This window comes from Thunnus thynnus, chromosome 17, assembly GCF_963924715.1.
Source record: "Thunnus thynnus chromosome 17, fThuThy2.1, whole genome shotgun sequence".
NCBI classification, from domain to species: domain Eukaryota; kingdom Metazoa; phylum Chordata; class Actinopteri; order Scombriformes; family Scombridae; genus Thunnus; species Thunnus thynnus.
Window position 1 is genome coordinate 3122288 of NC_089533.1, and position 14241 is coordinate 3136528.

Below are 14241 nucleotides of genomic sequence, written 5' to 3' on the forward strand. Positions count from 1 at the left end.
GTGTCTAACGAATTAGCTTAATGTGATGAATTATGCAAATTTTACCCCCTCCGCCCCCCCCTTTTCTCCTTTAAGCAGCTTTAAAGGTTGGAAAAATCTTATTTCACACTGTCTGACAGATATATTCTGCATCATGTTCTTCAGCAAAGCTTCATCATGTTAAATATTCAAACTCATGTTTTTTTTTTATGGCTGCATCTTTCCACAAATTTCCTCCAAAATTCAGTCTGACATATTTAGTATCTTTGGCAACTTTGAGATTTTTGCTAGAATTTCAAATAAGATTTGTAGGTTTGAACAATGTTTGACTAAACAACATGAATTTGTAAGGACTGGTTCACCAGGAGGTCAAAGAGATTTACAAAAAAAAACAAAACGACTCCCTTAAAGGACGAGTTCACAGCTTTTCAGGTCAGTCTTAAAACAACAGTCAGTCGCACATGTGAATATATTATACTGGATATTAAAAGATCCCTTCCCAGTGTGCTTCCAGTGCAGGTGATGTGCGACAAAATCCTCATTTTGTGCAAAAATAATTCAAATGTTTGTCTGAAGATAATATGAAGATAAGAATATGAGGCTTCAGATGTCATTTTAGTACAAAATTCCCCCTTTTTTTAATGTCTCTCTACTGCAGCTCAACAGAGAAACACAAAGAGGGAATTTTATACTGAAAAGACCGTTTATGTTGGAAGATATCTAAAAAAAATGTCTAAAAACAACTAGACCTATGTTATATATGTTGTTGAGTTGTGTACTTATCTGTATCTGTCATTTAATCAAAGTAACGGTCCGTTACATTTGGTCGCATGTCAATGATGTCATACCTCCTCTACCAAAGAGTAAACACGCACCAGATGCATACGGCGGCGCTGTGTTTGTCCGCTACAATGGCGTCTACCAAAGAGTAACTTACACACATACAAGATAATACATCGGTGTTGTGGTTGTTCCACACAAACTGTTATAAATGGACTTTTATTCAGTTTTAAGCCACATTTTCATGATAAATTTAGGTGGTTTTTAACTATATCTTTTAACTGGAAGAAGGATTTTAGTCATTGGACGTCTGGATCTTAAGTTATCAGAGAAATAAACTGGGCAAACGTTAGCAGCAGCTCGGCTAACAGCCCCTCCAGGAAGTCCGGTGGTCGCCGAACATCGTCGGAGAAATATTGATTTTTTAGGTGAAACAGCTTTAATTAGTATTTTTAATGATTTTAATCTGCATGTCCGTTTGTTTTTGGAGAGGAGGAGACCTCTGCCGGTAAAAACATCCTGAATGATGAACACTGGAGTAATCCTATCCCAGTGAAGCTGGTTGTTTAACGACGAAGACAACAACTCCCATGATCCCTTGCTACTTCACACAGTCATCACACTTCGTCCTTTGTTATTGTTTTGATTGAGACGTCTAGCGGCTGAAATTACATATTGTGCGTTTAAGCCGTTAATGGAACAAAAACAATATCATCTTCAGATAAACACATGCTGCGGCCACGACTCGCTACGCTAACAGCAGCTCATCGACCTGCTGAAGTGCGGCTTCGTATCGACTGACCAGCGTCAAGATTACACACATTTTTTTGTGTTTTTTTTTCACAACTATTAACACACAAAACAAACCAGGACATGCAGAGAATCTGAGCTAAAGCGACACTGAGCTGCATCAGACATCAAAACAACAACAACCTGCTTTTTTTTTTTTGGTTTGTGGTGTTTTTGATGTGTGGATGTGGGATGACTGGGTAATAAATCAAAAAGAAACCGAAATTGACATCATGACTCTTTAACCGACATAATTTTAGTCACATCGATGTGAGGTGTATTTAATAATCATTTAATTAAATCATGGCGTGAAGTAATTTAATTATATTTTTAACCACGGTATTTGTGGTATAAAATGAGAAACTAAATGTGAGAAAATGTTCCTTTGTGATTTGGGTGAACAAACCCTTTAAGGTCTAGAACGACGAGGGGATTTGAGAGTAAGTGCCAGAACAAAACAAAAAAAAGAGCAGCAGTCGTTTCTCTCTTTTGTTGTCCGGACAACAACAACAACAACAGGTTACACGTTCAGCCGTGATGATGTTTGCTTACCAAAGCTCCAGCTTCACTCTCCTCCCGTCCAGAAGAATGGTGGTGGTTTTATAGTCAATGCCTGAAACACAAAGAGAGAGAGAGAGAGAGAGAGAGAGAGAGAGAGAGGCGGACGTCAGGCAAACAGATGCATCAAGAAGGTCAACATCAATCAAAAACAACAACACTGCAGTCAACACTCGACGACATCACCCGTCAGCTCCTCGCAATGTTGTTTCACTTGTTTCCTGATCTGTGGATTCGGCTTGTTGAGCTTTTTCTTGTTTTTTTTTTTGACTAATTTAAAGTTAAATTGCTGTTTTATTGCTGTTCTGTGGACACCAGGAAGACTAGAAACCACTTTGTGGAAGCTAAAGGATCCACATAAAAATACTGAATATCTGAGTGTAAATTTAGGACTTTGATCAGCTTTTAAAAGTGTGACAATAGTGACTGATAGTGAAGATCTTTCAGCATGTTCTGAATATCAGATTTACCCTTCTCATCACTGCTGTTCACCAACATCATTATCATTCACTAACTGTTTGAGTTAAACACATTTTTTTATGTAGTTTGTGGAGACGATTGATTCTTTGTTAAAATTACTGTTAAATTACTGTCACAGTACACGTCGCAATCTTTTTAACGTTTACAGTGCGTCTACACAGTAAACGTAGCGTGAGCAGCACGTTTAGAAGTCCTGACTTGACTTGAAAGGATGAATACCTGGTTAAAAAAATTAATAGCGGCTTGTAAAAAGGCTTTAACATGGAAACGGAGCAAAGCTGATTCTGTTTGATGGAAAAAAACTGACACATTGTGACACTGCAAGAAACCCAAATGGAGAAAAAGTGAAAGAAATGGACGTTATCCCAAAGGAAGGAAGCAACACTGTCGACTGGTTTATAGATGTTGTCTCGAGCTCATGTGTTAATTTTGTGCTCATGTGTTTATTATTTTGCATATAAAACAATAGAAATTGATTTACTCTGTGACATTCAAAGTGAAGGTCCTTCACTAACATTCAGACTCAATAACAATCAACAATCTGCCTGAAGTTTTTGCACCGTGCAGCTGTTTTCTGAGGCCAAATATAACTGGCAGATATCGTTGCTGTAATCACTGATATCACTACTGAGAGGTGTGTGTGTGTCTGTCGGCATTAAAGGAGACATTACATCCACATTTACACATCTATGTTTATATTCTGGGGGTTAAAAACTCCTTATTTATCTTCTACTGGTCCTTTATGCAGCCCCTCAGTTCAGCCTCTGTCTGAAACAGGCCGTTTTAGCTCCTGTCTCTTTAAGGCCCCGCCTCCTGATGAGCCCGCTCTGTTCTGATTGGTCAGCTTCAGGAAGCTTCCTCGTAAACAATTTCACTTTTTTTTCCTCCTTATGTCAACTTCTCAAATCCATCCGTACATGTCGGAGCTGAATCACATCTGAAACATGTTGATTGGACGTCAACGACCGCTTACAGTCATTTATTCATTCAAATAAATCAAAGCATAATTGATTGAAGCACTGCCCCGGTGATAAACTTTCACTTTTGACTTCTAACGAGCGCTACACAGACAGCGTTTACTGTTCAACCGTCAGGATGGCGGCGGTGGCGGCGGCGGTGGCGTCTGTATCCCGCCTCAGGCAGCTAACAGCCCTCTCTGCTGTGGCTCAGACACAAAACCTGCCTGACTGCTGCACCTGCCGCCCTGCTGCTCCACGTCTGGACACGTTCACCCGGATCTGCTCTGGTTCCACCTGAGGCCAAACAGGTGAACTACCGGATAATTTACCTGTGATGACATGTTTATCTGAGAGTCTGAGGAACCTGTTACGAAATGTTTTTCAACCCGTCCTGACATTTCAGTGACATTTCCACCAAGAGGATGAGTCAACTGTGGGAAACGCCGACATCGTTGGTCATGGGTACTGGTTTTTGTCTGGAACTAATGATTTAATCCACCTTTTGATAATTTTACGATGAAGACAGCAGAGCTGAACGATTAGTTGATTTATTAACTAGTCGATTAAACAGAAAATGATTCAGCAGCTACTTTGATAATCAATGAAGCAGCAAACATCCTCTATATTATAATTAACTGATTCCTGAACGACCACATTCAGCAGCTTTGAGCTCAACAAACATATAACAGTGTGCTTGTAATTAAACATGCATATAAAACGGTTGTTTTGATCAGTTTTATTGACTTTTTATTTATTTTGTTTGTTTGTTTGTGCTAATATTGTGTTGTAATGTGTCTGTATTGTGAATTTGTTTCCAGTTTTTGTCCAATGTAATGTATTATTAATGTGTCTTGTTTACATAGTAAACATACATAATAATATTATGTATTATGTAACTTTTATTTAATGGAACCATATTAAAACTTTCAATCAATCTACTTCTCTTTGTTTTATATACAATAATTGTAAAAGGAATATATTTGAGTTGTGTCTTTAAGAAGTTTTCACTATTTTATGACCAAATGATTAATTTATTAAGTCAGAACCTCCGACTCCACCGAGATATTCCAATAAATAATATGAACTGGGGAAATATAAAATCACAGCAGATGCTTTGTATATTTATGTGACATCTGACTAAAATTATTATCAAAAGTGACGTTCAGTTTTCCAACAAATTGATTATTAAACAGATTATTTCAGGGGTCGTTCTGGCCGCAGCGCCGACTGAACAGACGCACGTTTAAATATACATCAGTATTTCCTCTTAACTGTCAACAACCACATTAAAACATGAGGGAGAGAGACATAACAGGAACAACAGCGCAGCCTCTCCTGTTCCCACACTCTTCCACATGACTGCATCAGCCTCTGGCAGGTAGCAGCTGCTGGCTAACAACATTAGCAATATCTTCCAATTTTTTTTCCAGGCAACATAAAGCTGCCGCTGAGCTAAAGCTGCTGAGCTCAGCCTCGTCTTTAATTTAATTGGAGTGAGTGCGAGGGCTTCGTAGCCGAGCGCTTCCCTTTCCTCTCGTTGCCAAGGCTCACTTAGATATCCCGGATAATCAATAGCTTCTCTGATGTCTTGGCTGGAAACTGCCGCCGCTTCTATTCTGGGAGTTCTGCTGACTTTGTTTCTTCTCAGGATGAGTGAAGCTTATAATAATAATAATAATAATGTTCAGCTTTTGTTGAGACTGTGTCAGAGAGGTGTTGATTCAGCTCTACGGGAACGTTTGACAGGTTTATATCACAAATGTTGGAATATCCTGATAAAATATTTTATTTAAACACTAATATAACCATGCAGCAGATCAGATCAGAAATACAGCAGAATATATTGTCATATTTCCCAACATTAAAGGGGGTTTTCTGTTATTTATATACTGTTATAATGTCAGATATCTATTTTAAACATGATCACAATTATAGAAAATGATAATAAAACTAATCGACAGGTTCATTGATAATGAAAACAAGCAGCCTAGACATGTGAAGACATGAGCTTGGACTCTTTAAGAAGCTGTGACTCTCTTAACGTCGCGGCTGTGAAAAGAAGAAAGGAAACAGGAAATGAGGCCGAGAGCAGCAGAAGTGCAGAAAATCTGATTTGACAGCAGTGAGACAGCATTTGTAGCTCAGTTCTGTGCACATTTCAAGAGGATTAGACCACGTTCAGCTTTTCATTTACCTACCAGTTCACTCCCCTATACTGGTCTCCATCAGGAAGGCAGTATGTGAGGGGGGGGGGTTATCTGTGAGCTGGCCTGCATCCAGAGATAACTGCTGTCTATGGATATATACCACCGCTACAGTGAAACAATGGACCGCCTCGCTTTGTAGACCCCTGGGGAATATGTCTTTGTTGGCGCGTGTGTGTGTGAATAAAAACAGATTGAAGAGTCTCACTTGTCTCGCAGCTGCACTGGAAAAAAAAACATCTTTTCAAACCTGCTTTTGCATTTTAATTAGTTTCACTCTCTTCAAGGCTTCGAGGGGTGTTATCTGATGGTGACTTAAGAAAAAAAAAAACCTTATCGCAGCGTGAAATATTAATCCTGAAATCTCACAAATTATTTGTAACCTCAATACGCCAAAAAAAGCTCTTCATTTAATATAAAATATCATATTTAGAGGTTTGACAGGAGGTGATTTGTCAGGTTCAGGGCCTCAACTAAGCATTATTTTCATTACTTTCATTATCAATTAATCTGTCGACTGTTTTCTCATTAAATCAATTTGTTATTTGGTCTAAAAAATGTCAGAAAATGGTGAAAAATGTCAATCAGTGTTTCCCAAAAACCCAAAACGACGTCCTCAAACTGGAGATATTCAGTTTACTGTCAAAGAAACAATTTGAACAAATTGATTATCAAAACAGTTGACGGTTCATTTAATGGATTAATCGTTGCAGCTCTAGTCAGGTATTTAATTCCTTTAATTAGTGATCAATGTGGTTATTTACAGTTGTGTGATGATGATGAAGGAACGAGGCTGTAACTACCAATTAAACTTCAGATCACTTTCCTAATCAATCCATTATTTAACCGTTAGTCTCAATATTATTCAGTCTGCTGATTGATCGTTTTAACTGTAGAATGTCAGAAAAGTGTGAAAAATGTCCGACACGACTTTGCCTGAAACGTCTAAAACCTCCAAACAGACGATGAGGCGCCGTCAGACTGTGCGTTGACAACAACGGTGTAAAGTTTATTGAACGTCGGCCGTCGAGTCTCGCAGTGAGATCCAGCAGCTCTCAGACCGAAGTCACGCAGCGTGAACGAGCCTTTAGACAAAGAACCGGGAAAATGTTGGTGATTGGCTGATTAATCCTTTTTTGAAGGTCATACCAACCTCTCTCTCTTTCCTCTGGTTCCCCGTCTGTCTCCAAACTATCAAATATCCAATAAATCCCCCAAAAATATCCTTTAAAAATATCCCAAAGTGCACCATGAAGACTACCAGAGAGCCAAAAACAACTTGATTAAATCACCATAATCTCTGTCCTTCTGCAGCAATTCATTGATTAGTTGCCAACAATCAAATTAATCAGGAACTACAGATAATCAATTAATCATTTTGAGTCTTTTTTTAAGGAAAAGCTTCTCAAATGTGAATATTTTCTATAACAGTGAACTGAATATCTTTGGTTGTGGAGGAAAAAAAGACATTTGATGACGTCACTTTGGAACAAAACAACTAATCAATTAATCAACAGATTAATCGATAATGAAAATAATCGTTAATCACAAACAACGTATGACACGTTTGTCACTCCTCACCAAATTTCTGATCAATAAATCACATTAAACACTGATCAGCGAGGAGGACTTGTGGCAGATTGGTCTATCTAACTAATTAAACCAAGGAGCCAATCACAGCCTGAGGACACTGTCATCCAATCAAAACCCGTTCCTCCGTCCTGATTTTCTCCTCTTTGAAATATTTCGGGTTCCCCTCGTTCCCTCCGCGCTAACCTCTCGTTGAGCTGGAGGGATGGAGGACCGTTCAGCTGCGCTCCACTCGGCCTCCATATTTAATGAAGCCGTTTGATCTCGCTGGCATCAATCAGGACAGCTTCCTCTTACAGAGCCGGCCGGGCTCAGGATTTACGAGGCTGATAACAATATTGATATCTGAGAGATTTAAAAAAATCCAGTAATGACATTGACTTTTTTCAGCCACAAATAAGAGCTCCTACTCCCTGATCTTTTAACTTCCTGTCTACACCGGACGTAGGAAGTCTGCTGCTTTTGATCAACTTGCACCTACATTTTAGCGAATATCTGACCCGTTTCATAAAATAACGTACTAGCGTGAAGGACATGAACATGAGAGACTAATTATTAGATTGTTTCTCTCCCACACAGCACCTGCATCATCACGTTACTGGTATAAGAGTCATGCTGACCGGTCAAAACCTGTTGGTGTTTGTGTTTTATTATGTGTTCATAACATTATGATGTCAGGACAGAAGTGGTTGTGCAAAAACACAGAGGACTCATTAGTCAGTTCGTTAGTTACACTATTACACACAGTATAGTTTCATATGACATATGAGCTGTTTCAGCTCATTTTAATATACAGCCCTACATTATAAAATGTAGGGCTGCAGTCTGCTGGTCGATTAGTTGGTCGATATGCTCTCGTCCGACTAAATTCTCATTGGTCGAATAATCTCTGTGTTATTTTCATAAGGAGAAAAGTGCGACATCAACAGCTTTCCAGGATTAATCCATTATTTCCTGCAGTGGGAGGGACAGACTAACAAATTACCTAACAACTTTGAACTCGCCCAACCTAACGGAGACTGCTGGGTCTAACTGTACTCAACGTTTACTGAATCTGTGTTTCTCCATAATGACACAACGAGAACCGACAGCGTTTGGGAGTCTCTGTGCAGAGCGGTTCCGATACGTGAGTCAACCTCTGTCGTTGCCTGGGAAACCACTGATCGCGCGGCTCCGTTAAGGAGTGTGTTTGCGTAGCGAGCGGGAAGGAAAGAGCGAGGGGCAGAGAAGTGACGGTGGATGCGAGCGGAGCAGAGGAAAAGGTTAGCGGTAAGTTGTCAGTCTGGCAGTAAATGTACAGTACAGACTACAGTGTGTCAGTTAATAAATGCTAAAAAGTCACGTCTGTTGTTGCTGGAAAAGTAAAGGAGGTTAGCTCCAAAGTTAGCAACAATGGGTTAGCATAACCTGAAGACACAAAACAGAGAAATACAGAACAGAGAAATGTGTGACTGCCGAGTTTACCTCCTGCCCCCCACACGACTAATCCATTAGTTGAAGATTATGTACGATTTTAGTCGACCAAGATTTTCTTTGGTTGACTACGGCTCTGATAAAAATCTGCTGAAAATAGTAAAAATGTCTGTTTTAATGTCTTAAGTGACCATGGTGACGTCTTCAAATGTCTTGTTTTGTCTGATCAACCAAAGATATTCAGTTTATTATCACGTATGACACAAAAAAAAGCTTTGAATCCTCACATTCGAAAAGCTGCAACCAGCAAATGTTTGTTTGTCATTACAAAAATTACTAATTGTTGTAGCTTTAATGAGAATAACTGAGTTCCAGCATTAACACAGTCAAACGGGAGGCTGTGCTCTACCTCTCTACCTACCTTATAAATCATAGTTTAATACCGACACATAAGTGCAACACCTCAACCACAAAGCAGAGCCTCTTATCTTCTGCTCAGTTATTACTTATCTGTGATTGTGAACTGGCCCTCTGAGTCTGAGGGTCTCTACGCGGCTGCCAAACGCCAACAGGCAGCGTCACCCTTTGGCAGCATTCATTAGATAAGCGCTGATGAAAAGGGGGTCATTCTGCTGACTGATGTATTTTTCATGAACGCTTTGCTGTCTGTCTTTCTGCAGGGGAGGAGATGGAAATCTATATCTGGGAAAAAAAACAAAACAAAATGGATACTCTGGGAATCGGAGCCGACATCTGCACATTTTTTTTTACCTTTAAGGAAGAAGAAAACTGAGCAGCTGATGTCTAATTAGGCTGCATACGTGCCGTGTTTTACTTCCTTTACATCTGCGATACAGAATTCATTCACTACATCTGTTAACGACGCATGTTTTCATCAATCATTTACATCATTAATGACCGTTTTCCGAGACATACGGCAGCACTTCTGTTCCTTGAATTGTGTTTTTCCTGCCGTCCGCATGCAGCTCCTTCCTGTTCACTATTAAAAATCAACTTCCAGATACTTGAGAGCGGAGGGTGATCCATCAAACGGCGAGCGAACGACACGTCTGCTTTTATTTGTAACGCAGCTTTCAGAGCATCATTTCACTGTAATGCAGCCGATAAAAGCAGGAAAAGATTTTACAATATCCAAAATCTAAGACGATATCTAGTCTCATATCACAATAAATATATATACTATATATAATACTGATAATATTGCTCGGCCCTGAACAAAAACAAAGAAAAACTTGAGCCACTTGGACAAAGAAGAGCAGAAGCAATATGGAATTTATAATAAAAAGCCATCACTGGTTACTATCAATCAACAGAAAATTAATCAGCAACTATTTTGGTAAACGATTAAGCTAATTTTTTTAAGCAAAAATGACAAACATTCATCAGTTCCAGCCTGTAAATTGTGAGGATTTTCTTCACTAAGAGTAAACTGAATATTTTTGGTGACAGGAATTTTTTTTAATTACTATTTTCTGATTTTCTATTTTATAAACCAAATGATTCATTGAGAAAATAATCAGCAGATTAATAAATAGTTAAAACAATCTATAGCTGCAACTATATGGGTTACATAACCTGTTGTAACCAATAAAGTCTCTATTAGAAAAAAAAAAAGAAAAGATTATAGAAGCCATATCATAACCCCAACAAGTTGACTACCGCAAATGAACTCTCAGCCTGCAGGAAATAATAAATATCTGGAAAATAAAACACTATAAACACTATGGATCACTTTGGATATTAATATTAATGCTTGTAAGATTTGTACCAAATGGGCTAAAACATACAAAAAACACCAGAATGGTCCTTTAAGAACTTTCTTATATTTTTTTTTTCCTTTGCCCCTCTGTGCTATCTGCTCTTCTTCTATGGTTTTCCTTTGATGGGAGCAGGACAGTGCGCTTATGTGCGTAGAGCAGCCGCAGACCAGCAGCTCACTGCAGCAGCCGGCAGTGATCAGATGGTGGCTGTCAGCAGAGAGAGAGAGAGAGAGAGAGAGAGCCAGGACGAGATCTGAGCTCCCACACCCAGGGAGGGCTCATCTGACCGGGCACAGCTCCATCAGACTTCCCCTCCACCGCATGGTGGATGGAACTAAAAACATCTAAAAAGTGCTGGTGTTCCTGAACTCTTTGAAGTATCTAATTCTGTTTGCCTTAGTCATGTTTAAATATCTGAGCAGCAGACTTGCAGCCATAGCTGAGCAGCTGCCAAACAGCTCAAATACATGCAGACAAGTAAGCACACTGTTATAGTTGAGTTAAACAAGCTTGTTTTTCTTTTAGTTGAAGCTGTTTAGTAAATAAAGGAACCACCTTCATATAGGAGATGCTGACTAAAGAATATTAATATGAACATCATACGTTTATCTTAAACCTATTGTCTTGTTTTTAGCTTATGACGTCATGAAAACCTGAAGTTTAATTGTCTTCTAAGTCAACAACAATGCACACAGGCCTACATTCATGACTGTCTGACTCACTTCCATGTGAATGGTGTGTGTTATGAGCGTTAGTGTATGCAAGTGTGTTTTCAAAGACAGTGAAGAGAGCTCATTGTGTATTCCCACACAGTCGAATGCGGCTAGTATGTAATGCACCCAGCTAGTATGTTCAGGACTTTTGTGATGAGCAAGCATGACACAACGCGAGGAGCTCATCACGACGAGAGAGCTAAACTGAACCAGCGGGTCCCAGTCAGCTGAGGCAGGAGTGACTCACCGCTACTGTAAGCATATGGGGATTCAGCCGAGCCATCCTGCAGGCTGTCCAGGATCTCTCCTTTGCCAACGTCGCTGTCTCCGACCAGGAGGAACTTGAGCAGGTAGTCGTAGCTTTTCACTGGGCTGCCCTGGCTGCCCATCGCGTCTCACATCTGAGCCCAGGGGCGATGGGAGGCTGAAGATGAGTGACTGAAGACAAGGATGGGTGACCAACAAACCCCCCTTGTGTGTGTTATCCTACTCACTCGATCCAAAATAAAGATTTGTTGTTTGTTTGTGACATGAATTTGCTGAATGGTCCACAAGCTTAAAGTCCTTGTTTGCTTGTTGATTTTAAGTCTTCCAACCTGTGTGAAAGCAGGTAACCTCAAGGCTAAAAAACAGTCTCACATGAAAGTCCTACATGAAAAGCAAGGTGGGTGCCAAGAATGTGGTTCTGATACGCAAAACATCCTTATTGCGAAAGATAATAAAATAATAAACATTAAAGTTTAACTTTATGTAAACAACTTGTCTTTCCAATTGATGGCAAATACAGAAAGTGTCACCACAATCTGAGACTAAAATTCTTCCTTGAGCCAGAAAAACAAAACAAAACACTAATTTAGTGAAATCTTTCAGAGATTAGAAGTAAAGACATTCATAGTGTAACTCAAGCTGTATCCGGACGGGGTGACTCTTGTGCCACAAGTCTATGAAGGAAATAAAATCATGCTTATTGTCTGGAAGGGTAATTATAATATTTTATGTGGTTATTGCCACCATGCAAAATTTATGAGCAGATATCACTGCTGAGATATTTTTTCTACTAAGCAAACAAACTACCAAACCTGGAGGGTGTAAGTTTGTCTTTTTGTTCCCATGTACAAGAAGCTTGCAGGGGAACAACAAGCTAGCCCTGCCACAGAGCTAGCCAGCTAGCTTAGCTATTATCACTGCTAACGTTCCCAAAGCAGTCAATAGACGCGATAATTATTTAAAAAAATACACCGACACTGGTAGCGTTGTGTCGTGCTACGCACAGCCACATATAGCGTTGCTTTGCACTCTTTACAAACTGACTTCTTAGTGGTTAAAACAAATTAAATGCTAACTTAGCTAGCGCAGCCCGTAGCTCAACTTCAACCGACGTCTGTGTAATTTCAGGCCCCCTTGTCTTTCTTTAGTCCGGGATTACAAAGATTCTCGTTACATCCACATCCAGAAAATGCCGACAGCTGCAGCGGAATCAGACAGCTGCGGGGTTTTTACGTCCAGTCCAAATCTCTGTAGGTGTACTCTGTAATCTCAGTCCGTACTGTTTCCATTTTTCTCCATTATATTCAATCATAATCCCAGCTGTGGTCACTCTCCGCCGCTCAACAACACTGAATGCGCTGCTGACAGATCGGCTCGCAACACTGCGCTGCTGCCCTGTGTTCCCGCCCTCCCGCTCTAAGCCCCGCCCACTCGCTCGTATGATTGGACGCTCCCTTCACGATGACACACGCTGGGGCTATCATTGGCTGAGCAAAGCGTCCATCAAAGTTTGCTGTCAACAAAGATGATTCCTTTCTCATTGAACACACAGAACAAAGCAAAACAAGCTTTATTACGAGTAAAGCTGCAACGATTAGTCGATTAATTGATTAGTCAATCAACCAAAAAAAATATATATATTGATACTTGATTTATCATTTTGAGTCATTTTAAATAATCTAATGTAATTTTGTAAACAGCTGTTTAAAATAGGCTAGGCGTACCACATAAAAAAAAAGGAATTGTAACTTTTAGGGCTGCAACTAGTGATTATTTTCATTATTGATTAATCTGTCCAGTGGTGGAAGAACTATTCAGATCCTTTACTAAAAGTACCATTACAGAAATGTAAAAATACTCCATTACAAGTAAATGTCCTGCATGAAAAATCCTACTGAAGTAAAGTATTACAGTAAAAGTAGTGGTTTGGTCCCTCAGCAGGGTGTAAAATTAACTTTTGTCCACTGGTCAAATGACTAGTGAATGTTCAAATTTTACCAGCCACTCAATAGATTACCATTGTTTTTTTGGTTTTTTTTGGCTGGTGATTGAAGCAAATCTACCAGCCACTTGCCTATTTTACCAGCATTTGGCTGGTGGCTGGTGCTAATTTTGTACCCTGTTGCTCTGACTGATATATTATTATATATATGACATCATTAGATTATTAATACTGAAGCATCAGTGAGTAAGCAACTGTTGTAGCTGCTGGAGGTGGAGCTAGTTTCAACTACTTTATGTACAGTTAGCTAGTTTAGTCCAGCTGTCATAATCGGTAGTTATACAGCGATAGCTGACATTGAAGTTGAAACAATTAGCTGATTGATCAATTTGCTGATTGACAGAGAAGTATCATTCACTATTTTTTAAAGGGAAACAATTTCTATTACTACTTACTATTTATTTTTGAGGGGAAAAGAGAAAACCTTTTATTGAATATTTAATAGCATAGGTTGAGGTGCAACAATCAGTCAATTATCAAAAAATTAATTGCCAACTGTTTTGATAAATGATTAATCATTTTGAGTGATTTTTTTTAAAAAGAAATACAAAAATTCTCTGGTTCCAGCTTTCTTTAGTCTTCTATGACAGTAAACTGAATATATTTGGGTTGTGGTCTTTTGGTCGAGACTGAACAAGACATTTTAGGTTGCATCTTGCATTTTCTGACATCTTATAGACCAAACGAGTAATCAATTAATCAAGAAACTAGTGGACAGTTTAATCG

The 14241-nt window shown here is 39.3% G+C and overlaps 1 protein-coding gene across 1 annotated transcript in view; it reads right to left on the bottom strand.

Annotated features, from left to right (window-relative positions):
* The window catches only part of LOC137200878 (ras-related protein Rab-40C), a 29409-nt gene extending 16513 nt beyond the window's left edge, over positions 1-12896 (bottom strand). The window contains exons 1-2 of the mRNA XM_067615576.1: positions 11494-12896; positions 2101-2161 (exon numbers count right to left, since the gene is read on the bottom strand). Of these exons, the coding sequence (XP_067471677.1) occupies positions 2101-2161; positions 11494-11635 (203 nt within the window). The 5' untranslated portion in view covers positions 11636-12896. The remainder of the gene's footprint in view (positions 1-2100; positions 2162-11493) is intronic.
* Positions 12897-14241: the final 1345 nt, after the last annotated feature.